The sequence below is a fragment of the Dasypus novemcinctus genome, chromosome 17, assembly GCF_030445035.2.
Source record: "Dasypus novemcinctus isolate mDasNov1 chromosome 17, mDasNov1.1.hap2, whole genome shotgun sequence".
Taxonomy (NCBI): domain Eukaryota; kingdom Metazoa; phylum Chordata; class Mammalia; order Cingulata; family Dasypodidae; genus Dasypus; species Dasypus novemcinctus.
The window spans coordinates 67,167,842-67,192,362 of NC_080689.1; the positions used below are offsets into that span (position 1 = coordinate 67,167,842).

The window sequence follows — 24,521 nt, forward strand, 5'->3', positions numbered from 1 at the left end:
GACCCGTGTGGAGCTGGCCCATGCGCAGTGCTGATGCGCGCAAGGAGTGCCCTGCCACGCAGGGGTGTCCCCCGCGTAGGGGAGCCCCACGCGCAAGGAGTGCACCCATAAGGAGAGCCGCCCAGCGCGAAGGAGGGAGCAGCCTGCCCAGGAATGGCGCCGCCCACACTTCCCGTGCCGCTGACGACAACAGAAGCGGACAAAAAGAAAAACAAGACGCAGCAAAAAGACACAGAAACCAGACAACCGGGGGAGGGGAGGGGAATTAAATAAATAAATAATAAATCTTTAAAAAAAAAAAAAAGAAAGTAGAATCAGTTTAACAATAGTTGTAAGGAATAATGAAAATGTCTCTTAAGTTTAACAACCACTGTAAGATTGTCCCACTTTCAGATTATGTGGGAAGATAATGAGTTAGATTTTCTTATCCTTTCGAGTTCTTGTTTTTGGGGTCTCTTTCTTTTGATTAATTCTGAGAAAGTGTGTTAAAGTTCTATGCTTTTATTGTGTTTTGTCAGTTTCTTGACTTTTTTTTATGTTTGTATTTTTCAGTTCTTTGTTATTCCATGTAAAAAGACTCATGACTTCATAGTGGAGTCTTTTATTAGTTTATTAGTATAAATTAACTCTCTCATAGCATTTAATGCTTTTGTTATAATTCTGTGACATTCTTTCTTTCTGTTTGTATCTATTTGGTGGATTTTGCTGTCCCTTTGTTTTCAACCACATGTGTGTCCTTTTGTTTAAGGTGTTTCTCTTACGGACAGAATTTTAGTTGTTAACCCAGTCAGAGGATTTGCCTTTCCTGGTGGGGTTTTTCTTCTTTATTATGTTTAGTGTATTCCTGCCAACTTATTTTGTGCTTTATATTTATTTTCATTTCCTCCTTTTTTTTTTCTTTTTTTTTTTTGCTGTATTTACACATTTTTTTCTGTTTTCCTCCCCTTCAATCATATGGACAATCTACTATTTTTATTCTCCTGGGGTGACATTTGAATTAAAATTGTACATGTTTAAACCTGTTTAACAGTGTTGCTGGAGTCTCTGTGAAAGAAAAAGAAAGCTCTACCACTTTTTGACTACCTTATTCTCTAACTTCTATCCCCCAGGCCTATTGAAATAATCTGAAATTTTAGAACCAGAATGTTTTTATATTATGCAATTTCTCTTTTAACAAAAACTCTTAAATTGGCATTAAACTTCCTAACTATTTTAACAGTAGTTACTCTATATTTGACACTGTTCTACTGGCTTATCACTGACCCCCTTTTTTTTTTTCATTACCACATCTTCCCATTTCTCAATTCCCTGTTTTGATTATTTTCAGTTGGCTGGACTACATCCTAGATTTAAAAAAAATTTTTTTTTTTCCAGAAAACTTCTCTGGGGGGTGTAATTCCTGAGTGATTGCTTTGTTGAAAAATGTCTTATTTTGCCCTGGAATGTGAAAGATTATTTCTTTTTTTTTTTTTTTTTAGGAGGTACCAGGGATTGAACCCAGGGCCTTGAGGGTACATGGGAATCAGGTGCACAACCTCTGAGCTACAATCTGAAAGGTAGTTTCTGTTGTGGAGAATTGTTAGGTGGTTCTGATCTTGTTTTCCAATGAGTAGTTTGTGTTTTGTTTGTTTTTAAATAAACAGTTGACTTTTTGCCAGGATAGGTCCAATTTGTGTTCCCGTGTGTGTGTGTGTGTGTGTGTGTATGTGTGTGAACTGCTGTACATGCAAATGTATAGAAAATCTTTTCTGGTTTTCAGTGAATTTTTCTGGTGGAGGTCTCGTGTTTGGGATTGTCTTTAATTTTTTTTCTTTGATTTTAACTTCTTTTTATCTGCTCTGCTTCCTGTGACTAGAACTCCTATGGTTTTATTTTATTTTCATTTTTTTCCTTTTTTGCTGTACTATGGTTTTAAACTTTCCTGCCATACCTAGATGTACCACAGGTGGTGAGTCTCAGGGGTGGTGAGATTTGAGAAGAGGGAAATACACTCATGGGCACCCCCTTTTTTGCTGAGGGTGGCATTTTGCCTCTCTGTATTCAACTCTTGTCTAGTGAAAAAGGGAAATCGTATCCCTGATTCGGTAGGAGCTTTATCTCAGCTAGAGTACTTTGATGTTTCCGGGGTCATTTTGGTCCTTTTGGAAAAGTTGTTTGATACAAAGTTGTATTAATTGCCATGAACTGAAATACAAGTGGTACTACATCATGATACATCTTTCCAGAGGAAAGAAATAAAAACCAAAAAACCCGCTGTATTACAGTGTATGTTAGATCTCCTTCTGGCCTGCACATCTTTTAATTTTTTGAATGATTTTCTTCGCTTTTTAGTTTAGGAGAAATGTCTGGAGCCAATATTCTATTTGGATCTTATAACTCACTAAATTTATTGCAGTTATCAGTACTGTTGGTTATTATCATTATGTAGTGTTTTATTTTGGCACTTGCATTTTTCACTTGTAAGAAGGCTTCTTTTTTCATATGGCTCCTTTTTTTTTTAACCAGGGATTGAACCTGGGACCTTGTTTATGGGAAACAGGTGCTCAACCACTGAGCTACACCTGCTCCCTTTATTGCTCCTTTTTCATGACAGCCTATTCTTGTTTTATCAATGTGGCACTCTTTTTTTTTTTTTTAAGATTTATTTTATTAATTTATTTCTCCCCACCCACTCCTTGTTTGCACTTGCTGTGTCTGTTCATCTTCCTTGTTCCTTTAGGAGGCTCCTGGTACTGAACCTGGGTCCTCCAATATGGGAGGGAGACGCCTAATCACTTGAGCCACCTCTGTTCCCTGCTTTGTTGTGTCTTATTATGTTTTTCTTCTTGTGTCTCTTGTCACATCATCTTGTGTCAGCTTGCCGTGCCTGCCTCTTGCACCAGCTTGCTGTCTTGCTTGTCCTCTTTAGGAGGGCACTGAGAACCTCCATTTCCTGCTTTGTTGTGTCTCTCATAATGTTTTTCTTCTTGTGTCTCTTGTTGCATCATCCCGCCACACCTGCCCGTCATACCAATTCACTGTCTTCTTCAGGAGGTGCTGGGAACTGAGTCAGGGACCTCCCATGTGGTAGGCAAGAGCTCAATCTCTTGAGCCACATCCGCTTCCCGTGGTACTCTCTTGAATGTCACTGAAATTTTTGTTCTGTTTTGTTTCTCTTGTTTCTGGCCTCAGCCGTCTCTTCCAGGAGACTACTTGTCCTGAGCACACATTGGTTCTCTTCTTTTGAATTGCTGAAAATCCAGTGATTTTCCCTCTAAATGCTTTCACATTTGGGGGAATGTTTGCATTTGTCTTGTAGCTGTGGTGGGTTCTTTTCGAAATTATTTCAGGAACAGTCTCCCTTTGGTAGTCCACAGCCCACTGGTGGAATGAAGCCTGCCTCCCACCCCTGTCTCCCTCCCACCCCTGTCTGCTTACCTGTGAGCCCAGCACCCACTCCATTTGACGGCCATCCGTGCCGTGAACTCCACTGCTAGCTGAGGGCTTCTGCCCACAGTTTCTCCTGACACCATAAGAAACTTGACTAGATTCAAATTTGTCCTCCTGCACCTAACTCCAGCTCTTGACCAGGGCCATTCGTGAGGCTGGGGTGTGTGTGTGTGGAGTGGGGTAAGTGGAAGGAGGGAAATCCTGCATATACTTCCGAGGCATGCTTCATGCCATAGGTGTTAAATGGTTTGCTGATCCACCCTGTTCTTACCTGCATGGCTCCTGCTGAAGCCTTTCTAAGTTTCAGGTATATGGCTGGGGTCCTTTTTTTTAGATAGAAATCATTACATTTAAAATTTTAAAGTAAACAAGTAGAAGAGACCATTAAAGATCTATTGGTCTAGCTAAACAAAATGAGGAATTTGACAAATAGCACCAGAACCAAGATCTATCAAAGAAAACTATCAGTTAAATAGGGATTCATACCATAGTCCTTGCTATCATACTTTGCTCAATTCTAGAATTAAATTAGGGTTTGGATACTTCAGGGTGAAGTTAGTAAGAGATAGGCAACTGGCAGAAAGACACATAAACATAGGCACAAATATGTTAAAACTTGGCAAGGTTACAAAGCTGGTTAAGTGATAGTGCATTGGTTTGAACCCAGTCTTACTCCAGAACCCATATATAACTATATACCATGCTACGTCTCTACATCTTTAGGTGACTTTCTGATCTTACCATAAAAGAAAAATGCAGTCATCATGAATTGTACATCTAAGACTTATAGCAACCAAGAGTTCCAGCCTGGGAAAGAAGACTTAGATTCAGTTTTGGTCTCTTGAAACTTCACTCCTCTGATATCAAATGGCCAGCTTCTATTTAGGAATCATGTTAAGCTACATCATCTCAGCCCACTAAAACAGAGAGAGTGGGATCTTTCTTTAGAATATAGTGATAGTTACCCAAACTGGACTGCTAGTTGTCTAATCTCTCTCCTTCTCCTTTATCTTTGTCTCCATCTGAATTTCTGTCTTCTTATTCCCCATTTTCATCTGTGGAAAACCCATGCATCATTTAATTCCCTGATTAATGCCAACTTTTTCCAAAAACTTCCTGAGATTCCCTCAACCATATGTGATCATCTTTTGTCACATGTTCAGCCTTATTATTTCTGGCTCTTTACACCCTTGTCACCCCTTCCCTTTTGCATTATGAGCTCCTTGAGTTCAGGAATCAGGTCTCTTGCTTACCTTTATATGGAGAGGCCTTGGAATGAAAAGGAAGCTAGGTGTCCCAAATCAGTACTTACTGGCTGTGAGACCTTGGACTAGGAATAATAATTTATTTAACCTCTCTGAGTGGACTTTTTTCCCTCTGGAAAATGGGCATAACAGTATTACTAACCTCATGAAACTGTTTTAAAGATTAAATGAGATAATATAGCATGGTGACTATTGAAATAAAGGCTAGTTCTATTTATTATAACACCTAGTCTATGTATCACATCATTTATCACAGGCCTTCAGTTGAGATGAGTAAGTGAATGAATACAGATCCCAAGTGCTTCGTGAAAAACTCACTATTCTTTCTTTTCTGTCTTTTTAAAAATTAGAGCAGTTCTACATTTATAGAAAAATTGTGCAGAAACTACAGAATTCCCATATATCCCCCCTTACATACACTGTTTACCTTATTAACATTTTGCATTAATGTGGTACCTTTGTTACAGTTCATGAACCAATATTATATTTATGTTATTAACAGTAATCCATAGTTTATATTAGGGTTTACTCTTTGTTTTGTGTAGTTTCATGGTTTTTGTTTTTGTTTGTTAGTCTTTATTGTAACAACATAAAATTTCCAATTTTAAGCATTTCAAGTAAACAATTCAGTGGCGTTAATTGCATTCAGTGTTGTGCTACCATCTCCACCATCCATTACCCAAACTTTCCCTCCTCTGTACCAATTAAGCATTAACTCACCATTTCCTACCCCCACCCCAGCCCCAGGTATCCTGTATTCTAATTTCTGACTATGAATTTGTCTCTCCTAATTATTTCATATCAGTGAGATCATACAGTATTTGTCCTTTGGGGACTGGCTTATTTCACTCAACATGATGTTCATTCATCCATGTCATAGCATGTATTAGAACTTCATTCCTTTTTTACAGCTGATAATTGCCTATCTACACCACTGTTTGTTTATTCATTCTTCTCGATGGGCACTGGGTTGCTTCCACCTTTTGGTAATTATGAATAATGCTGCTATGAATATCAGTGTGCACAAAACTCACTTTTGCATTGCATCAGTAGCAGAGCTCAGAAAAAAATCCAGGCTCCTCAGTATCCCACACACATTTCTTTCTGTACACACCAAGTAAGTGGGTCCTAAAATGCATGCCATAAAGCCTCTAGAATGAAGGGAGGAGGGATTTTTTTAAAAAAGGTACAGCACTTCTGTGAAAGATATTAGAATCCTATTTGTTGGGTGATTGGTTGGTTGGTTGAATTTTCAGGTCAGCACTTACTTTTTTGTCTGAATTGAAATAACGATAAAGAAATAGCCACAGATAGAAGCTCAAAAGAGAGACAACAAAGTGTTACGATGGAAAGATTTGATTGAAAATAGAGTTTTAGATGGTGGTTGAGTGCTGGCCCCTCCCCACCCAGAACTCCTGAACTCCTCCGTCAGGGAACCTGTCAATTCCACGTATGGTTCTTCCTCTGCTCTTCTCTGTTACATTGAAGGTGGCACATCATCTCCCTCTATCAGATTCTTATCTAATAAAGTAAGAAAATCTCTTTCTTGATTATGTTGCTTCAACTAAGCTGCGGGATATAGTTGAATGTTTTTAGTGGAAGGAAACTTATAATTGCTTCTCTCATTGATTATTAAACCTGCCAGTGGGGATGGGGTAATAAGTATACCTTCTAGGAATTCTTCTCTTTTGAAATCTCCCTCTAGACCTGCACTACCCCAAGTCTTGGAAATTTGCTGGAGATGATGTACCAGAAGCCAGCACGGTGGTCATATACATTCCAGACATTTTCCTTTATGACCCGCCTGAAAGTACAGCTGGAACCCTTCTCTGAGAAACTCTTAGAGGCAAAGGAGCCGGTCCAAATCTTTGAGAGGTCTGTGTGCAGTGACAGGTAAGATGCTAAGTCACGAGCCCTGTGCTCAGCGCTGCATGGTTTGCTCTTGTTGCTAAGACACTGCCTCGTTCTAGTCATTGAAAAATTGTCTTCTTTTTAAGGACAGAACTATATAAATTTGTTCAGAGTAACGATTCCACAGAGGTATTTTATTGTCAAGAGAAGAAATTGTGTCTTTCAGAAGCTTAATGAATTTTATTTCCCACATTATACTGATTACTTTATGTTCCCTTATTCTTCTCTGGCATAGAGACAACCTGGTAGCTACTTAGCATGACCATTACATGCTAAAAGGCACAGACTAGACACTTACGTAGTAGTGATTGTTCTAGGAAACCAAATAAGTCAGTGGTTGGTTATCTCCTTGAAGGAAAAAGCAGACAGAATTAAAATGTGTGTTCCTAAATGATACAAGAAATACATTCATTCTTTTTTTTTTCTTCAGTGAAGGATTTCTAAGTTGAAATAGCGCATCTGTGAAACTGGCATCTGTCTTGTCGTTAGCCCTTTCTGACCCTGTCTTCTGTGACAGAGCTTATTCCCTGGCCAGAAGCAGTACTGGACACCCAGTGCCTCTGTCAGGTCTGGGGAGAGGCATTGTCCTGACCAGCTGAGGGAGTGGGGGTGTGAAGTCACTTTTCACATAGGTCAGCAGTTAACTCGGGAAGTCAGCCCATCTTTTCCACGAGAGCTGGTCCATTCTGCTCTGCCACAGAGACCAGACTGTGATGAAGTCAGGGGGCCTTGATCTAGACATTGCTGAGTTTTTTTTTTTTGAATCTGAAGACAACGAATAATCTCTCAGTGTGAAATGGTGCTTTTAAAAAATAATGGTCTGGGAAGCAGCTGTGGTTCAGTCAGTTGGGCTCCCGTCTGCCATGTGGGAGGCCCTGGGTTCGTGTCCCGGGGCCTCCTAGTGAGGGCATTGCTGCCCGGCCTACGGGCGCCATGGAGAGCCAACTCAGTAAGGTGACTCAATGGAAAGGGAGACAAGCAGAAACACAGAGGAGCGCGCAGCAAATGGACACAGAGCAGACAGCAAGCAAGCCGCAAACCGGGGGAGAATAAATAAAAAATACAGACACAGAGACACGCACAGCAGGTGGATGCAGGGAGCAGACAGCAAGCAAAAAAAGCCACAAGGGGGCCAGGAATAATGGTCTGTCTTAAGACCTTTGAGGTATTAAAATGGAAAATGCTGTATTTTCTTTGTCTCCTACTCTCTTCTGAGCCCAATAAGTTAGTTGGTTACCCATTTAATTCCAAATTAGGCAAGCTAGTTTTACTTCTTTTTTGTTCCCATAGAGAAAAAATTAAGGGTACACTTGTAAATGTCATGCAATTTTTCTGACTTTACCTAAAATCATGCAAAATATGCAAAACAAGCCCTATGGTCTACATGTTTCTTCTCTGTGTACCTCAAGAGAGCCTACTTTTTAGAAAGCTAAATATGTATATTACAGATGGCTAGCCTGTAGGTTTTGGTTCTTTTTCAGCTGTTGAATATGCTACCACCTATTTTCCTCTCCCCTCTCCCAAGCCTTGTCTCTCAGACTAGAAAACTGAATTACATGTAACCACCTGGGTTGCTTAGAAACATATTCACAGTCAGTCTTGATTTCTAGCCCCTTAGTGAGGAAGGCATGTGAGAGACCCCATCAGGGGGAAAATGTTAAGCAGAAATGTGTTAAGTTGAAATACCTTGTAAAGAAGCCACATGGATCTTAATATTTAATGGAAGAGATAAGAGATAAGAATTGATTGGACTGTGGACAACTACAGCATACTAGGTGTTTTCTTCAGGGCTACATTTTTGGACAGAAGGCTAATTAACTACAGATTCTCATCCTTACGGAAATTTAGACCCTCTCCAATCTTTTTGAAATGGTACGCATTCATGTATTTGTTCAGCACGGGTTTATTGATTGTTTTCTGTGTGCAGACTCCATGGCAGGCACTCGGGCTGCAGCAGTGGGCAAGGCAGACCCAGTTCCAGCCTACGAGGCCCGCTAGTCTAACAGGGAGCACTTGAGTCTGAGCAGATGCTTACATGTGCAAAGTGCGCTCCAAAGGAGGAAGCTGGGTTGTTTGGGAGAGTGGATTGTGGGATGGGGACCCTACTCTTTTCTGTTTGAGTGAGAGGAAACAGTAGCATATGGTCTTCGAGAGGGAACTTTGGCTCCAAGTTTTTTTTGTTTTGTTTTGTTTTTTAAAGATTTATTTACTCATTTATTTCTCCTCCTTCCTTCCATTGTCTGCTCTCTCTGTCCAATTCACTGTGTGTCCTTCTGTGCCTGCTTGTATTCTCATTAGGTGGCTCTGGGAACCAATCCTGGGACCTTCTGGAGTAGGAGAGAGGCGATCATTCTCTTGTGCCATCTCAGCTCCCTGGTCTTCTGCGTCTCTTATTCTGTCTCCTCTGTGTCTCTTTTTGTTGCATCATCTTGCTGCACCAGCTCTCCATGTGGGTCAGCACTCCTGCGCAGGGCAGCACTCTGCATGGATCAGCTTAGCACATAGTCCAGCTTGCCTTCACCAGGAGGCCCTGGGTATTGAACCCTGGACCTCCTATATGGTAAACAGGAGCCCAATTGCTTGAGCCACATCTGCTTCCCCCAAGATTTCTTAAGCTCTCTTCTCTACAGTCCCTGTGTGTAGACTGCAGTGGCCTCCCCAGCCCCCATTAGTGCCCAGCAACATACCCTTCCACTCCCTCTCTCCTCATCACCACCAGTTTGGAGAAGCAAAGAAGCGCTCAAGAAAAGTGGGGCCCTCTTTTATAGGGCATATAACAAATATTTATCTAATTTCTCATTATAAGACCTTAATTTCATCTTCTAGTTAGCCATGAAAAGCTGAAAACATTTTTCAGACCCTGAGTTACAGAAGTCACCTTTTTTTTTTTAAAGATGTATTTCATTTATTTCTCTATCCTTCCCCCCAGTTGTCTGCTCTCTGTGTCCATTCACTGTGTGTTCTGTGTCCACTTGCATTATCAAGTGCCACCGGGAAACTCTGTCTCTTTTTTGTTGTGTCATCTTGCTCTCCGTCAGCTCTCCGTGTGTGCGGTGCCACTCCTGGGCAGGCTGTGGTTTTTTCACATGAGGCGGCTCTCCTTGCGGGGCACACGCCTTGTGCGTGGTGCACCCCTATGTGGGGACGCCCTGCATGGCATGGCACTCCTTGTGCATGCCAGCACTGTGCGTGGGCCAGCTCACCATATGGGTCAGGAGGCCCTGGGGATCGAACCGTGGACCCTCCATATGGTAGACGGACACTTTATCAGTTGAGCCATGTTGCTTCCCAGAGGTCACCTTTCTCTTTGTTACCTTCAGCTAGACCATAGCTCAGCTATTCCAGACTGGGAGAGTTTACTTATGCAGCTCCCAAATTAACTTCTTCATAGTCTAGCAAAGTGCTAGTGATAATAATAACTAAGATGGCTGAAATACTGTGTGCCAGTTACTGTTGTAAGCACTTTGAGTATTACATAGAATCATCACAACTCTGTGAATTGGGTTCTACTCTTTTTTTTTTATGGAGGAGGAAATGAGCTGAGACAGTTTAGATGACTTGCTCAAGGTGACATGGCTAGGGAATGTTGGAGTCAGGATCAATCCAGGAATGAGACTCTGGAGCCCATCCTCTTCATTGTAACACTCACAGCCTTGCAGCCTGCCCTTGCCTGAGCCATTCATAGGCAAGGGTTCTGAATTTCATTTTCTCAGAAGTGGACAGTTGCTGAACGTTGTGGTAGAAACTAGTTCATTGTTTCAGGTGTAAATTGTGTTTTGTGTCAAGATGACTGGGGTTTGTAAGAAGAGTTTACCCCTTACCAAGCAATGGTTTCTGTTTAGCTCTGATTTCCTCTTTACCGGATGCTCCTGTTGTTATGGAAGTAAGAGGCAAAGCTAGCTTGATTTATAGCTTTAGCTTTATCTGCATTAGAAGATTAAATGGCAGAGGAGCAAGCAAATAAGAGCTCCGGTATGCTTTGGAGGATACTCTGCTTTCTCCATAACACTGAAGTTAGTAGGAAATGCATTTCCAACCCCATAGATGATCCCAGGTACCTGCACTTCCTCTTCTACTTGTCAGCTAGACAGAAACCCTTGCTCAGCAGCTCAGAGACTCAGGACCCCTCAGTTCTTAAAGGAAAGTGATATTTGGCTTTAGAATGGAGTCACCTTTAAAGTAAGATTCACTTGGTTTTTGTTTGGGATCTTGCTATAATAATACTTATTAATTATTAAGATTAGGTCATCTGAAAAGTTTACATTTGTTATGCATGCACCATTTATGGTATATTCTGACTGTTTTCCAACAGGAAATATTGTTAGGAACCAGTTGTATTCTCTTCCAGTATCTCTTTTCTTCCAGTTAATTAATCCATCTGGAGAGTTGTGATTTTCATCTCTGAAATCTAGACGCTATTTCCCATCTTAGTGTTGAACAGGGAGAGTGATATGGGCTAAGAATCCAGATTTCTCAAAGATGGATGGGGAGCTCAAGATGGTAAGTGGTTTGAAAAGACATGAAACAAGTTGGTTATTGATTTTTCTGTTTCCCTCTCTCTTTTGCCCTTTATTCCATTCCCCATTCTTCTCTTCCCTACCCCTCATCCCACTTACATTTCAACCAGGTATATCTTTGCAAAGAATCTTTTTGAGAATGGTTCCCTCAGTGACATCGAATGGCATATCTATCAGTACTGGCATTCTTTTCTCCTCCAGGAGTTTGCCACCCGGCTCAAATTACACGGCTTCATCTACCTCCAGGCCACTCCCCAGGTAACCCAGAACTTAAAGCCTTAGTCTTTAGGCCCTATGAAACCTCAGAGATGAGGTTATCCACGTCCCTGATTTTCTGGTTGGAAAAATTAGAGAGCAGGCATACAGAGTAGGGAGAACAGGGTAGACAACCTACCATTCCAATGTGGTGCACCCTCTTTTCCACAGGCTTTGTGCAGCAGAATTCTAAAGCAACTTACTATGCATAGAAAGGGTCCTTTTTGGTGTGGCAATAGCATGGAACAAATTGGGCGTTGTCTTTATCCCCCAGGTTTGAAGGCTGGGCTCTGTGACCAGTAGCCTGAACTGTTCCTTCCCTCACATCTGAGGTGGTCTTTATGGTTTCCTGACTAGGAGGTGGGGAAGGAGAGAAGAAGGGCTTTCTCACCTCATCCTGATACTGTCTTAGATAGCCCCTCTTTGAACCTTGAGGATGCTGCTGGGGAAGACAGACTACAGAAGTTGCGTTCTTTGGCTGTCTGACTTGGACTTCAGAGCTAGCCCAGGATACATGGAAGGTTGGGACGAAGGGCCTTACATCTGGAAGGCTGCAGATGAGAAAAAGGGCCTTAAATATGATTGGGACCAGATACTGGGGGTCTTTATGTGAGCAGTTTCCAGAGATTATGGGCAGAATGCTAAATTGTAGAAGGAAATAAAGAGATTCCACAGAAATAAGGATGTTAGCAGAGGAACTTGGGTCTAAAATGTCAGGTGAAACTGAACTAGACGTGTGGTAAAGTCAGAGAGCTGAGGACCTTCAGTGAGAGGGACCACTTTTAGATGAGTGGATTGTGAGAGGACCAGCCGGGTCACGTCCCTGTGACTTCTGCTTGTTTGCTTTGCCTCGGAGCAGGAATAGAAGAGGCAGATTATGAAGGTGATTATAATGTCGGAGGGGTTGAGGTCAGTGACTAGGTAAGAGTCCCCTGCAAAGAAGATGACCATGAAGCACCTGAGTGTGGGGCTCAGGTGGAGAGAGAAGCCCTGGCCTCCACGCCAGTGCATGACCTGGGCCAAAGCGGAGTGAGAGCATTGAGGAGTTGGACTGAGTGAAATTTTGTTTGTAATTTGAAGAAGTGACAGGTTTCCAGTGGGAGTCATGGGATGGCTGGGCTGAAAGAAGCGGTAGGTTGAGGGCATTAGCGTTAGGCAAAGGAGAAGAATCGAGAGCACCAACCTCACCTTTCCAAGAGGACCAGAACTGGAGCACACTCCACTCAGTGCCATGAGGACAAGGGGAAGGAGCATGGGAGGAGGAGGACTGGCTGATTCCTGGGTGTCAGGCTGCAGAGTTTCTTGTTTCTGGAGTTGAAGTTGAATAGAGACACTGGGACCCAGCAAAGAAAGCAGGAAAGTCTTCCTTCCTTTCTTTCTTTGTGCACTCTGAATAACTTTGTGAGAAGGGAATGATGATGGTGGTGGTGATTACGGGGGGTATTATTTATGTCTTTTTTGGAGAGACTAATTGAAGTGTTTCAGCTGGAGAAGAATGAAGGGAGTTGAAGGATTGTTGCAACTAAATGATAGAAAAAGAAAAATAGCTTATTTATTTGGGGATTGGATGGGAATTTGAGTGCTGGTTGGGGACTGAATCATGTCTCATAAAAGGAAGTTCAGGTCCCAGCCCCTGGTCCTGTGGATGTGAACCCATTTGTAAATAGGACCTTTGAAAATGTTATTATTAGTTAAGTTGTACCCAACCTGAGTAAGGGTGGGCCTTAATCCAATATGCCCAAAGACTTGGGCACAAAAAGAAACCGTGGGAAGAGCAAGAAAGTGGAAGTCGGGAAGTGGATTTGGCTCAACCGACAGAGCATCTGCCTACAACATGGGAGGTGCAGGATTCAAACCCAGGGCCTACTGACCCATGTGTTGAGCTGGCCCTTGTGCAAGGAGTGCTGTCCCACACAGGGGTGCCCCCCGCGTAGGGGAGCCCCATGCGCAAGGAGTGTGCCCCATAAGGAGAGCCGTCCCACGCGCACCCTGCCCAGGAGTGTCACCCCACACATGGAGAGCTGACGCAGCAAGGTGACGCAACAAAAAGAGACATAGATACCCAGTGATGCTGACAAGAATGCAAGCAGATACAGAAGAACATACAGCAAATGGACACAGAGAGCAGACAACTGAGGTGGGGGGAAAGGGAGAGAAATAAAATAAAATTTTTAAAAATCTTAAAAAAAAAAAAAAGTGGGAGTCAGTGGAACCTGAAGGAGGAGGACGAAGACATTATCATGTGTTTTAAAAGCCAAGGAACCTCAGATTGCTGGCCAGCCAGCAGACACTAACCCCAGCAGGAAGCCAGCCTTCCAGCCTCTGAAACTGTGAGCCAGTGGATTCCCGTTGTTAAACCAGACCCTTGTATGGTGTTTCCTTTAGCAGCTGGGGAGCTAAAGCAGTGCTGCTTTGATAGCATTAGAGCTAGGGACCCAAGAATGCCCATACCCTCCCCTGAAGTCATCCCTAACCTCCTCTGAGAGATTCCAATACCCAAGGGAAGAGCAGATTGGAAATTAAGCATCTCTGTATAAAAATCTGCATTACACAGTAGTACCGCACTGCAGAGCCCTGGCAAATGCTAGGCGAGGTTAGAGCTCGTGAGGTAGATCTCAGGAGGGCCTCCCACTCCTTTCTACCCCACTTCCCTACATTCTAAAACGCAAGCAAACCAGCAAGAAAAATATCAGATGAGTGCCGTAGGGTCTCAAGAGTGTCCCTTCTCTTCCCTGCCAGCCCCAGGCAACCAGGAAGAGGGAGTGCAGCCGGCCAGAGCCAGCCTGCCTGGGATTGCTAAGCATGGAGATGGGGAGCAGGAAACGTGGGAGAACACCTGGCAGTCTGGACTTGGGGCTCAGGAAGCACAGCGAGCAGTCCCACCAGCAGTCGCAGGCCAGCAGCTGTCACTGACTCTGAGCCATCAGAGTGGCAGCTCGCCTCTGGGGTGAGGGGGAGGAGAGGTTAGGGTGCTCAGCACAAGGGTCTCCCCTGCCTTTTGCATTGGCACTTTTCATATTCAGGGGGTCTTCCAGTAAGAACTGAGCCGAAGAGGGACCAGACTGAAGCACCATTTGCACTGTCATCTAAAAAAGTGATTTTTTGTTATAACTGTATTAGCAAAGCAAGAGTTATGCCAAATGCTTGAGGTAGGAGTTTACCTAGATTTCCGAGGGGGTGGGAAGTGGGGGGTGTTTGATCTGTTAACCAAGTTAGTAGCAATAAGGGAAATGTTAGCCTATGTTAAGAGGGGGAGATCTAGCGTCAGTGTTAGAAAGCAATGAATGAATGATTATATAATACATAGCTTTTTTTTTTTTTTGGGTATGCTAGGGCCAGGGATTGAACCAACCCTCAGCCACGGAGCTGCATTGGCTCCCCTATACGCAGCTTCTAAAAAGCATTGCTCTGCCCTTGTGTAGACTTAAAAAAATAAAGCCATGTTTTAAAAATCTTCATTTTCACTAATTCAGACAGTATTTGTCTCTCAGAGAAGAAAATTAGGTAGCTTTTGCTATGTTTAGAAATCCTGAAGCTGCATTGCTGATGGGAGTGTAAATTGGTTAATGTCTAAGGAGGGAGTTTGCCAGTAAATAATAGTAAGTACACAAACCTTTTGACCTTTTAATTCCATTCCTTGGAATTTACTCCATAGATATGTGCCCACATAGGCAAAATGGCCCATGTGTAAGGCAACATTGTTCATAATAGCAAATTATTGGAAACAACCCAAGTTCATCAGTAGGCGCTGGTTGAAAACATTATGCTCCATCCATACACTGGAAAACTGAAGCCATAACAAAGAATTGGAAAGTTCTTTCTGTACTGATGTGGAACAGTCTGTGTGACATATAGTTTAAGCAAAGAAAGCAAGGTATAGAACAGAGTACATGGTGGAACACCATGTGTGTGTGTGTGTGTGTGTGTGTGTCTAAAAATGGGGGAGGACAAAATATTTCTGAATTTATACAGAAAGTTAACTGGTTGACAGTGGGGAAACTGGGTAGCTGGAAGTTGGATGTATTTTTTTAAGGTGTGTGGTTGGGGAGGCAGGGGAACAGGGGCAAATGTCTTGAAGCTTTTAGCAGTAAGGATGGAGATGTAGGGGCAGAAACATAGACGATAAGAAAAAGAGGTAGATTTAGAGTGAGGGAAACTAGAAATGGGAGAGATGGAAAGAAGAGAGGAAGAGATGTGGATATGGAGACACTAAATCAGAAATTAAGATGTTGAATGAATACATGCAACAAACACTTGTTGGCCATTTGCTCTTTCAGACCCTGTGCTCAGGCCTGCACAGGACAGACCCTGGCTGTGCCTCGTGGGGGTCCTGTCACTGTACCCTCTTAGCAGCCTCTGCAGACCTCCCTCAGTCCTGTGCCACATCTGAAATCCATTGATGGTCTGTATTTCCCCAGGGCCTAGCATGGTGCTCAGCTCTCATGGTGGTGCTCCCTGAGCCAGTAGTGAGGGTAAAGGAAGAGCTACACAGAAGGGGAAATTTGAGGGGAAGCAGGTGTGGCTCAAGCATTTGGGCGCCCACCTACCACATGGGAGGTCCCAGGTTTGGTTCCTGGTGCTCCCTAAAGAAAATGAGCAAGACAGTAAGCTGGCGCAACAGGCTGGCACAGCAAGATGATGCAACAAAGAGACACAATGAGGAAACACAATGAGAGACACAACAAGCAGGGAGCAGAGGTGGCTCAAGCGATTGGGTGCCTCTCTTCCTCATGCGAGATCCTGGGTTCAGTTCCCAGTGCCTCCTAAAAAGAAGACAATCACACAATGAGCAGACAGAGAGAGCAGACAATGAGGGAGGGAGGGCCCACGGGAGAGAAATAAATAAATAAATAAAATAAAAATAGGAAGGGGGCATTTGAGAGTTCCCAGCCTCTTCCATGAAACCTGTCCAGCTGCTGGATTCCACAATGATCCCTCCCTTACCTGAGCTGTTGACTTACGATTCAGCTGTCACAGTTTAGCCCTTGATTTGTCATTTCATGTACGCTTTACTTATAGTCTAACTAAATTATAAGTCTCAAGGGCAGAGACCTCTTCCAAGTTTGGGACAATTATTAATTGATTCAGGGGAAAAGGGGGGAAGAGAAAGGGATAAGTGCTACTGGAAGCATTAGCCTGTTAGCTCTGTCTCTGCTTATGAGTTTTAAAAGTTGGACATAAGATCACACCTATGAAATTCATTTTGAGTTTCCTTGGAGGAAAGGTGGGATGAGAGGGAAAGAGCAGAGACTCTGAATGTTTCTGTTTGAGAATACTGGACACTAAATTTGGAGAGAGAGCCTACTTTTTTTTTTTTTTAAGTGTTTGAAAGAGGGAAGACCTAAATCATCAGTGGACTAATCCATCTGTTCTTCTCAGGGTAGGTAACATTGAGTAATGAAATGTGTGCCAGGCAGAGAAGAAGGATAATTCAGGCAAAAGAAACATTTGAAATAAAAATGTTGAGGTGTGAAAAAACTTGGCATGTCCTGCAGGCTGGTGTGAGACGTGGCTACAGCACAGAGCCCAGGGGACAAGCCCTGGAAATCCAAGGCTCAAGGAGGAGAAGAGATGGCCAGGTTCCTGAATTGGCCTAGTGTGGCACAAGCACTGTCTGAATCAGTGTGCTTCAAACTTTTCTACCCCCCCCGGAAGGCAAAATCGAATTATGCACAACCTCGGAATGGGGGAAGAAAGAAGAGTTAGTCTTAGTCTTACTTTTCTCTGACTTCTTTGTTTACTCTTTCATTCCTGCACAAATTTTGCATTCTGGTCCAAAATGTTTAGTTTGATGTAAAAGAGAAGTTTCAAGTTATTTGTACCTTTTTGTCAATATGATGCTACCCATTGGGAAGTGGATGTGGCTCAAGTGATTGAGCTCCCGCCTACCATACGGGAGGTCTGGGTTCAGTTCCCAGTGCCTCCTAAAGAAGACAAACAAGACAGAGAGCTGACAGGATGGACTTGGGTGGCGAGCTGATGCAACAAAATAACATGACAAGACACACACCAATTGGGCATCTCCCTCTCATGTGGGAGGTCTTGGGTTTGGTTCTTGGTACCTCCTAAAAAAAAAAGATGACCAGCAAATAGCAGACAACAGCAGATGCAACCAATGAGGGGGTGCAATTGTATTGCAATACTACGGGCAGGTGTGGCAAACTGATGTAACAAGATACACAAGAAGAAAAAACATAATGAGAGACTTAACAAAGCAGGGAATGGAGGTGGCTCAAGCAATTAGGTGCCTCCCTCTCACATCGGAGGTTCCAGGTTCAGTTCCCAGTGCCTCCTAAAGAAACAAGGAAGACAAAGAGACACAGCAAACAATGAGGGGGTGGGGAAAAATAAATAAAATAAATCTTTTTTTAAAATACTGCATTGTAATTACAGAAAGAGCAAATGAGTTCAGTGGGGTCTGGGGAATGTTTTTCAGGTTTGTTTGAAGAGACTGCACCAGAGGTCCAGGGCAGAAGAGAAAGGCATTGAGTTGGCTTATCTCCAGCAGCTTCATGATCAACATGAGGCCTGGCTTGTTCACAAGACAACCAAGTAAGTGGAGAAAAGAGCAGTATCAGGTGGAGACCTGCCTCCCACAGCCCATTGTTAAAAAGTAAGTTCAACATGCAGCCCCGTAAGAAGGTTCAGAGTGTACTGGAAGTAGTTGGAAATGTCAGTTCAGAAGTTTTAATATTAGATGTAATCTATACTTCCAAGGAATTTTTAAAACTTCTGTTCTCCAGCTTGAAAAAAGTTTCCCTAGATTGATCATTGTGATTGATGATAGTAATAGTTGGCATGAGGTGAAAGGCTGAAAAATTTTAGAGAAATTGTCAATTTTACTAAGTTGACATTCCTAGTTTCTGCCTTTCTCATCCTTCGCACATGGTTTGTTGGTCACTTAAACTACTTGGGACTCTGACCTTCAGTATCAGTCTCAAGACTAAAGACGAGTAAATCTCAGTTCTCTTTCCAGCCAACTTTAGTGAAATTTTTTTTTAATGCCTTTTACATGCAATTTCAGTGAAGCCCATTAGTTTAGGCCTGTTTCCTGAGTTACGTAGACTTGGTGAGTGTGTGAAGTGTGGCCCAGGTTTCTTTTCTCCTTTCTGTCCCCTATGTGTTAATGCTTCTCTTAGGCTCCACTCTGAAGCTCTGCTGAACATTCCAGTGCTGGTGTTGGATGTTAATGATGATTTTTCAGAAGAAGGAACCAAGCAAGAGGAACTCATGAGAAAGGTGGGAAAGACCTTTATTAAAGGTTTCCTTTATTATACTTTTTTCTTTCTGGTCTTTACTTCACACTTCAATATATTGGATCTTGTGCTTTGCACCTCAAATTGCATTTCACACTCACAGCATAGGGGATCTTGGAGAAATTAGACATGTAAGTATTTGGGGTAATACTAAGTAATTGACTTGTAAGGAATGCTTCCCAGCTAACCTCCTCTGAGGTAGTCTGGAACTAGAGAATTGAGACTTCTGGATTCTGTCCCCAACCCAGCCATTTGCTACTCTGTGACCCTGGGCTGGTCCCTGTTCCTCCCTAGGCTTATTTCCCCATCTTCACAGAAACCTCGTGGGCCTACATCTGCCTTGTGAGCGACTATTGAAGAGTCTGTTGGGAATGTGAAATTTCATTTTTGGTTTTTCTCTTTCCCACAGGTCAACAGCTTTGTAAAGAATCTGTAACCAGTACATGGATATTCTAGCTGTGATCCAGGTTCTTTGACTTTCTGAAGCTGGAGCGGTGTTAGGTCACCCACCTTTCCATTCTCAGCCCCATCTTATTCTTCCCCTAGAGTACGTAACACTCAGAAGTAAGGTTTGCGTTATCCTTTGATTTTGCCATTGTCTTCTCCTAAATTTCAAGGCTTTTCAAATAAAGTTTGTTTTACTTATTTTTCTATTCTAGTCCCATTCATTTCAGCCTATATCTATTGGTGCCTGCTCTGGACTCGCCTCTAGAATTAGCAGTTTTCATTTGAGAAAAGTCTTAACTCTTCTTCTCGAGTCCTTTACCAACAAAGACTTGCCTGCATGTTCACTTGCTCCCCCTGACACGCAAGGGCATGGATCATGCATTGCCCGCAAAGCCTTCAGCCCAGCCCTGCCGTGGTCATGAGGAAGGGAAGTGGGTCAGAGGTGGGTCTGAGCTCAAATGTGAGCCCAGAGCCAGGAGATGAAGGCCAAACTCCAGGAAGCTTCTTTATCTCATCCCATCCACCAGCTCTTGGCAGGGAAGGTGGAAGTGGGGGTTTTAGTCCTTTGTCCTAGAGAAGCCTGAAGAAGCCTGTCCAAAAGACAGGGAGGGAGAGAGGAAAGGAAAGAATAGTCAGGAGTCCAAAAGATGGCAGGTGTTCAGTGTCTAACCATTAGGGTTTGGTCATCCTGACACTCTGGCATGTACTAAACACCTTACCCAGTGAGTTCCCGATGAGTTTAAAGGGATGATTCTGTCTATGCTGGAAAGAAAAAAGAAAGAAAATAATTTTTTGTGCTGCTCTTCGAACCTCAAGGAAAATTTATTATTAAAGGAGAAAAGTACACGACTGTAAAAAATTGAAGTGTTTGGGTGCAAGAAGCCTGCAGGTCATGATTCACCTGGAGACAAGTTCCTGTGCCAAGCCCTTGTTAAGTGTGCTGGCTCAGGGAAGTGAATGAGCTCTGGACTTAGTGTCTCAAGACAGAAACCTGTGTTCTTTTTGATTGGGGAGAATGAGTGTGAGATTGGTTTCTAACAGATGTGTAATGTTTTGAAATAAAAACGGCTTTATTCATCCCATTTAATTTTTTTAAAAAAGTTTAACAGCTTTATGTATATGTATAATCCATATACATAAAATTCATCCATTTAAAGTATACAATTTGGTTTTTAGTGTAGTCTCAGGCCTTTATGATCAATTCCAGAATGTTCTCATCACCCCTAAAAGAAACCCCATACCCATTGCCATTCACTCCCCATTTTCCTCCATCCTTCCCCAGCCCTAGACAACCACCAGTCTCCTTTCTGTCTATAGATTTGGATAGTTCATATAAATGGAATCATACAATAAGTGTCTTTTGTGACTGGTTTCCTCCACTTAGCATGTTTGCAAGGCTTACCCATGTTGTGGCATCTATCAATGCTGCATTTCTTTTTATGGTCAAGTAATATTTCATTGTATGGATATATTTCCATTTGTTTATCCCCTCATCGGTTGATGGACGTGGAATATTTCCACTTTTAGGCTATTACAAATAATGCTGCTGTGAACATTCATGTGCAAGTTGTTGGGCGACATGTTTTCATTGCTCTAGGGTATATACCTAGGAGGGAATTGCCATATTTTGAGGAACTGCTAAAGTGGCTACACCATTTTACATTTCCACCAGAAATGTATGTGGGTTCCAGTTTCTCCACATCCTCACCAACATTTAGCTGTCATTTTGATTATAGCCATGCTAGTGGATATGAAGTGGCATCCATTATGTGTGTGCCTGAGTTTGTGTGTTTTGCAGGATTTTAAAAAAATCTTTGGTAAAATGAAGATACAGAAAGCTGTAAAACACAAAGTAGAGCTTAATGGATTATTGCAAGGTAAACACCCTAGTAACCACCAACAAATTCAAGCAAGAATTTTGCTAGCCACTCTGGAAGCCCCAACCCAGGTTCAACCCACTTACCACTACCATAATTTTTGTTTTTTTAAGATTTGTTTCTCCTTACCCCCTTATTTGCATTTGCTGCATCTGTTTGTTGCAGCTCATCTTCTTTTTAGAAGGCAGCAGGAACCGAACCCAGTACCTCCTGTGTGGGAGGGAACGCTTAATTGCTAGAGCCGCCTCTGCTCCCTGCTTTGTTGTGAACACATGTTTTCCTTCTTGTGTCTCTCGTTGCATCAACTCACCGTGCCAGCCCATTGCATCAGCTCACTGTCTTGCTTGACTGCTTTAGGAGGCACCAGGAATCAAACCCCAGACCTCCCGAGTGATAGGGGGAGCTCAGTTGCTTGAACCACATCTGCTCCCCACTACCATAATTTTTAGTAATTATTTCCTTAGATTTATTCATAGTTTTATCACCCAAGTATTCATTGCTAGATATTATAGATTAGTATTCCCATTAAAAAGTATTTATTCATTTGTTTATTTTAAAGTGTCCTTTAATCTCAGAGTTCTCAATGCTAGATTTTCTATGTCCTGGATTTGGGTGATTACATATGCTTGGTACAGTTCACTGTATTTCTCTGTCCTCTCTGTTTCCTGCAAATTGGCAGCTGGATCCAGATTATCCATTGTAGATTTGATTTTCATTTACCTGATGGTTAATTATGTTGAGCGGGAAGCGGACTTGGCGCAGTGGCTAGGGCGTCGGCCTACCACATGGGAGGTCCAAGGTTCAAACCCAGGGCCTCCTAGCCCGTGTGATGAGCTGGCCCATATGATGAGCTGGCCCATGCGCAGTGCTGATGCGCACAAGGAGTGCCGTACCATGCAGGGGTGTCCCCTGCGTAGGGGAGCCCCATGCGCAAGGAGTGCGCCCCGTAAGGAGAGCCGCCCAGCGTGAAGAAAGTGCAGCCTGCCCAGCAGTGGCACCGCCCACACGGAGAGCTGACGCAACAAGATCACGCAACAGAAAAGAAACAGATTCCCATGCCGCCGACAACAGAAGCGGACAAAGAAAAATACACAGCAAATAGACACAGAGAACAGACAACTGGGGCGGAGGGGAGGAATAAATAAATAAAATCTAAAAAAAAATTATGTTGAGCATCTTTTCATGTGCTTAATGCTTATTTGAATATCTTGTTTGGAAAAATGTTTTTAAATCCTTTGCCCATTTTTTTCAGTTGCATTATTTGGCTTTTTAGTGTTAAGTTGTAAGTGTTCTTTATATTCTGAATCTAAGTCCATTACCAGATATATGATTTATTAATATTTTCTCCCATTCTGTGGGTTATCTTTTCACTTTCTTTTTTTTTTTTTTTTTTTAAAGATTTATTTATTTTATTTAATTTCCCCCCTCCCCTGGTTGTCTGTTCTTGGTGTCTGTTTGCTGCATCTTGTTTCTTTGTCCGCTTCTGTTGTCGTCAGCGGCATGGGAAGTGTGGGCGGCGCCATTCCTGGGCAGGCTGCACTTTCCTTTCACGCTGGGCGGCTCCTCACGGGCGCACTCCTTGCGTGTGGGGCTCCCCCACGCGGGGGACACCCTTGCGTGGCACAGCACTCCTTGCGCGCATCAGCGCTGCGCATGGCCAGCTCCACACGGGTCAAGGAGGCCCGGGGTTTGAACCGCGGACCTCCCATATGGTAGACGGACGCCCTAACCACTGGGCCAAAGTCCGTTTCCCTCTTTTCACTTTCTTGATAGTCTCCTTTGAAACACAAAAGTTTTTAATCTTAATGAAGCCCAATTTATTTTTGCCACTTGTGCTTTTGGTATCATGTCTAAGAAGGCTTTGAACAACCCAGGTTTACAGAGATTTACTTCCATGTTTTCTTCTAAGAGTTTTATAGTTTTAGCTTTTACATTTTGTCTATGGTCCCTTTTGAGTTTTTATGTATGGTGTAAGGAAGGAGTCCAACTTCATTCTTTTGCATATGGATATCCAGTCTTCCTAGCACGATTTGTTGAGAAGACTTTTTTTCCCTTTTAAATTGTCTTGGCTTCTTTATAGAGAATCTATCCTATTTGTTCGTGTATTTGTGGCTTCTTCGTCTTTGTTGAAAAACTGAGATGAAAAAAGGATATTTGATGTGTTTGAGTTTTGAAGAGCCCAAATGTTTCCCATTTCTGTTTCCAGGAACCTCTAATGTGAATATCACCCATAGTCCTACAGTAAGAGCACCAGCCACTGCCCCCACTCTTCAGTTTATTCACTGATCAACAAATATTTATGAATGTCCGTCATATGCTAGTACCAAGGAGCAATAAGGAGCGAACATGAGAGAAGGGAGGCTTTGTCCTTCCCTCCCAGAACTTGTCATCTAGAGAAGAGGCTAGATAACTGAACAAGTAACTGCACGTGCGGGAAGCGTTTCAGAAAGACCTGTAAGAGGAGGAGCTGACGTCATCTGGGACAGCCCTCCTAGGAAAATGACAGCTACTGGGAACTCTGAGACATAAATGGGGCAGAGTACTCGGGCAGAGAAGAAAGCCCTGTGCTAAGGCCTTCGTGTGGGAGTGAGGCAGTAGGCACAGGGTGTTAAACCAGGTGCCGGTGTTGAGTTTATATTTAAGCATACACTCCTGGCCTTCACATTCTCAGTCTTGAGTCCTGAAAATCTGCAACTGAGGGGCTTCTTTCCGTTTATGAACATTGCCTTTTAGAACGTAACTGCCCTCCAGGAATCATTCAGTCTCATGTAGGTGAAATAATTTGCCATTTTCCAAATTGGCAGTGAAGATCATCTGTAGAGAGTGTAAGCATTTTAATGAGCAGAAAATTTGGAATTAGGTATCCAGGCAAGGATAGGTCTGGGTGGAGCCTATCCATACGGGGTGAGGACAGCAGGAAGGCAGGCTGAAACCTTCAGGCACCTTGTAGATGAAAAGGGGAGATGGGGAAGGAAGGCTTGCCAGAGCTGGCTATGTCTCAAGCATTTTGCCTAAAATGGTCCCTGCTCCTTGGTTTTATCCCTCTTGCCGCTGCCAGGCCCATCCGTGTATCTGTTCTCACTTTGTTTAGGCTGTCCCCAAAGATAACTTAGATTACTAACACGTAAAAATGGCTACATTTCTTTCCAGGTTATGATGTGGTAGAAACCTGCTGTTTTGGAACCTGAGTATTCCCTCGGTGGGTTTATAGCATGTGGACTAAGGTTGTGAAAGTTTTCAAATTCTGGCGTTTAATTTGAAGATGAGATTTCAGGCCAAAGAGGCTATTACATACAAGTGCTGGAATCAGAGGCAAAATGGAGCAGAGAAGCAAAATGCACTTTAAAATTTAAAGGCTATTTAACTTCCTTCAGCCTTGACTTTAAGTAGTAGGCAGTTTCAATACTCTGGGCTCTGAAATGTTGGTGTTCCCAAGGCACCCTTGGGTCATTTCTGTTTTTATTCTGTCTCCCTGGGTGTTCTTGTAACAAATGACCACAGAGTGCTTAGAACAGTAGAAATTTCTTATCTACAGTTTGTAAGTCAGAAGCCTGACAGGTCTCC

The 24,521-nt window shown here is 42.9% G+C and overlaps 1 protein-coding gene across 1 annotated transcript in view; it reads left to right on the forward strand.

Moving 5' to 3' along the window:
• Positions 1-19,278, forward strand: part of DGUOK (deoxyguanosine kinase) — a 44,396-nt gene extending 25,118 nt beyond the window's left edge. Inside the window, exons 3-7 of the mRNA XM_004482063.5 lie at positions 6,400-6,587; positions 11,233-11,380; positions 17,814-17,929; positions 18,517-18,616; positions 19,043-19,278. Of these exons, the coding sequence (XP_004482120.1) occupies positions 6,400-6,587; positions 11,233-11,380; positions 17,814-17,929; positions 18,517-18,616; positions 19,043-19,069 (579 nt within the window). The 3' untranslated portion in view covers positions 19,070-19,278. The remainder of the gene's footprint in view (positions 1-6,399; positions 6,588-11,232; positions 11,381-17,813; positions 17,930-18,516; positions 18,617-19,042) is intronic.
• Positions 19,279-24,521: the final 5,243 nt, after the last annotated feature.